This window comes from Myotis davidii, unplaced genomic scaffold, assembly GCF_000327345.1.
Source record: "Myotis davidii unplaced genomic scaffold, ASM32734v1 scaffold1703, whole genome shotgun sequence".
Taxonomy (NCBI): Eukaryota; Metazoa; Chordata; class Mammalia; order Chiroptera; family Vespertilionidae; genus Myotis; species Myotis davidii.
This window is the reverse complement of record NW_006293780.1, coordinates 494,547-498,214: the sequence shown is the minus strand read 5'-3', so window position 1 is coordinate 498,214 and position 3,668 is coordinate 494,547. Positions and strand designations below refer to the sequence as shown.

The following is a 3,668-nucleotide window of genomic DNA, read 5'->3' as shown; positions in this document are numbered from 1 at the left end:
ATCGATGTTTCTCTCTCATCGATGTTTCTAACTCTCTATCCCTCTCCCTTCCTCTCTGTAAAAAAATCAATAAAATATATTTTAAAAATAAAAATAAAAAAATAAAATAAATCAAGTCAAGCCACGCAGAGATCCTCTCACACCAAAAATGGGTTAGGCTGATTGCTGTAGAGGAGACCTGGAGACAAGGAAAAGAGAAGAAAAAAAAAAGTCCAATAGTCTATGTCCCATTTAAATAATATTGTTCTGGGGCACTAACTCCAAATTTATAATATAGCAGCAAGCACAAGATTTGATACTTAATGATGATGATAATGATAATGATAATAGCTAACATTATGTGCCAGGATTCTGTGCTAAGCATTTTTCTTAGTTCATCTCATTTAAACTTCACAACACTGATGACTAACCCCGTTTTCTATATATGCATTCGAGGCTTAGAGAGGTTGACTTAACTTGTTCAAGGTCACACCAATAGTAAGAAGCAGAGCCAGGATTCATACCCAGGCAGCAGACTGATTCTGGAACCCAACTCTTCATTCTGCTGCTATCAAAAGCAAACTGCTTTTGGAAGCATACATCCAGAGTACTCCCGATTGGTCCATTTTAATTCTTAGATGGAAAAGGCTGGAGGTGCAGGAGACTTGGGCTCCTCTTTAGAATTCCAAATAAAAGAACTATAAATTCTTATTTTTATCATTCCAGATTCCATATCAGCTTCACAGACATTCTCACTACAGTGAATTTTGTTAGAAAAGGAAGCACTTGGAGGAAAAAAATTTAACTCTTGTGCTACTGCCTGAGAAATTGCTAGAAAGCTTTCACCTTCTCTTATGGTGGTTCTACATATAGCATAGGAAACAAACAGATCGTATGTCGTATGTATAAAAACAGGCTCCAAACTATACATTTGTTAAAATTAGCCTCTCTTTCATCATTATTACTTCTTCACTTACTCATAAAAGGAAATACCGCTACATAAAAACAAAATCTTTTTCATATATCCATGGTACATTACATTTCAAAGGTAAATCACGTAATTTGGGTTGAAATGCAATTACTTCCTCTTTGCTGGTTCAACCAAACTATGTCTACTTCCTGTACCAGTGAAACCTTTACCTATATCAAGAGGCCTCAAGAAGAAGAGTAACAGAAATAATACTTTAACATTATATTAAATCTAGTTCTCCCCTTCTGGCCCTTAGGCAAGTGGCACTGTGCACACTCCTGAATGCAGAGGAGAAATGAATTCTTTCATTCTCTCCCATCCAGTAGAAGAGAAAAATCCAATAGTGGTCTTCACATCCAGTAGAAAAGAAAAGTCTTCTGGAATTTCCTTCTCTTTCTCTTTCCCCTTAGCCATACTCCTACTGAGTCCAAGGCTAAAATACCACAGACCTGCAACTTTTCTTTAGTAAAAAGTGCTCACCCTTCATGAACATCAACTATGCAGCCTTTTATGTGTTTGCTCTGTTTTCAAGTTTATAATGTGCACTAGAGTGTCAACCCATTCATGTTCATGCATGTAAGAGAAAAAGAAATTATTACCTTACCCCACTCTAAATAAAGATTCTTAAAAACACCCAAAGCATCCTTATCCTTTTTACAGCCTGCTCTCATTTACCTCATTTGCCCTCCAAACCCTTAGGATTAAACAAAAGCAGCTGCTGCTACTATTTCTCACGTGATAGATGAAAACTCTTAAAGAGGCACAAAACTATTAAATTAATTGTCCAGTGTCTCACAGTTCATCAAAAGGGCATGCAAAACATGGTGTCCTTTCCATCATCTACAGATGAAAAAAACCTGTTTTGCAAACAATTCTAAAATAGCTGCTTAACTACACACCACTGGTGCTACATAACTGGGTCCACATGTAGATTTTATTTACTTTGGCATTAACTGTCCAGGAAGAAGACAAGAAAAAGCATCCAGAGCATCTCAAAATATAACAAGGAAAACACAGGAAGAGGAAAGTAATACTCACTGGCTTTGACCTGAAATTACTTATGTAATATGTAACTATAAAATCAAATGACAGGTGGTGGGTTTCTTTTTAACAACTGAACTATAATATAACCTTTAAGAGTGTGATATCCTCAAGTGGGAAGATCCACATTGATTCCAAGTATGTTGTCATTACTCAAAACATAATGCATCCAATTTTTTTGAAAGCCTCCATAGAAGCAAATTAGATCTTTGAGGCTTAGATTTAACTTCTGGAGACAGGCAAAACAAAAATCACAAAAGAACTTCCTATTTAGAAGAGATGGACTATTAAGTGGGAAATAACTATCAGTATTATAACCATCATTTATTGAGTACTTGCTATGTGCTAGGCTCACTACTCAACCTTTCATGTATGTGAATTCTCTCATTTATAATCACAAAAACCCCATCAGCATTGTTACCCCAGGTTCACAGATAAGGAAATAAAACATTGCAAAAGAGGTATAAATACTAGATGGTAAGGGTGTATCGTCAATCTCTACTGAACCATCAATCTTGGAATTCCATGGTTTTCAGTTCACTTAACCTAGCTGGTAAATAAGTGACAGATTGCATTTTATCATATACATGCTACTGCCCCCAAATAATGAGACTGCTGCTTTGGGTAAATATAAATTCTCCCAGAATGGCTTTAATAGCATTCCAAAGAAGAATTACAAAGACTTTAAAGTAGTGACAATATTATCAACATAACTGTGTACTACTTTGAAAGAAACAAGAATCAATTAGATGGATACGGTTAGGTATATTTTTTTTATTCAAACGCATTGCTTAATAAAAAAAAATCAGAAGTTTAAGTTCCTGAATTCCTCAAGTGCACTCAGGAAAAGGTTTCACATTAATCAACCTACCAAGTGCATACTGAAGGCCTACTAATGCACACTCCAATAAAAGACTATAGGGAGCATATTAGAAACTTCCTCTGTCCACAAGGAGTTAGCAGGTTGTTTCCAACCAAACACACAGTCAGTCAGTCATTACTGGAACAACTAAAGTCCTCCTGTTATTTGTTAGAGTTTGTGTGAGCTGCCCTACAAAAAGGGTTAGATCATTTCCCCAGAGACCCTTTCACTTTGTTGCAAGCACCTACTCCGGCTTTAACCTGTAATTGTGCTTAGTTTTAACATATGTTGGTTTTCCTGAGCAGATTATCCTCACACTGGATCCTGAATTCTGCCAGGCTCCTGGCTTCCCCCAGCCCCGCTCCCCTTTTTCGTCCCTTCTTGCCTCTCCAACCCGAAGTGGGAACTGCAGACAAACTCCCCTTTGGCTCCAGCACGGAGAACTGGGCATGCTCAGAAGGCCAGGCCGGCTTTGGTTGCACTGACACTTCCCCGCCCCTGATTTGCTGCTGCCCCCCTTCCCCCACTCCAACAAGAGACACTGAAATGTTTATCTGAAAGATGCGAGACCTCCTTTTTTTTTCCGAGAATGACCCCATTTTAATTTCATTTCGCAGGGTCTTTCAGTCTTGCGAAACCCCTCCACAAGCCCGGCGAAGGCTGCATTATGTTTCATTAGTTCCCAGCTGGAGGCCGGGCCAGAACGCCAGGCCGGCTTCTACTTACACTGCTCCGCTTTGGTGGACATGGTGCTGTCCAGATGGAAAGGCTTTGCCCAAAAATCTGTGTCGTGTGAGCTCCCTCGCTCCGCCAGCG

At 38.7% G+C, this 3,668-nt stretch overlaps 1 protein-coding gene across 1 annotated transcript in view; it reads right to left on the bottom strand.

Annotated features, from left to right (window-relative positions):
- The window catches only part of UNC79 (unc-79 homolog (C. elegans)), a 218,862-nt gene extending 215,200 nt beyond the window's left edge, over positions 1-3,662 (bottom strand). The window contains exon 1 of the mRNA XM_015566456.1: positions 3,579-3,662. Within this exon, the coding sequence (XP_015421942.1) occupies positions 3,579-3,600 (22 nt within the window). The 5' untranslated portion in view covers positions 3,601-3,662. The remainder of the gene's footprint in view (positions 1-3,578) is intronic.
- Positions 3,663-3,668: the final 6 nt, after the last annotated feature.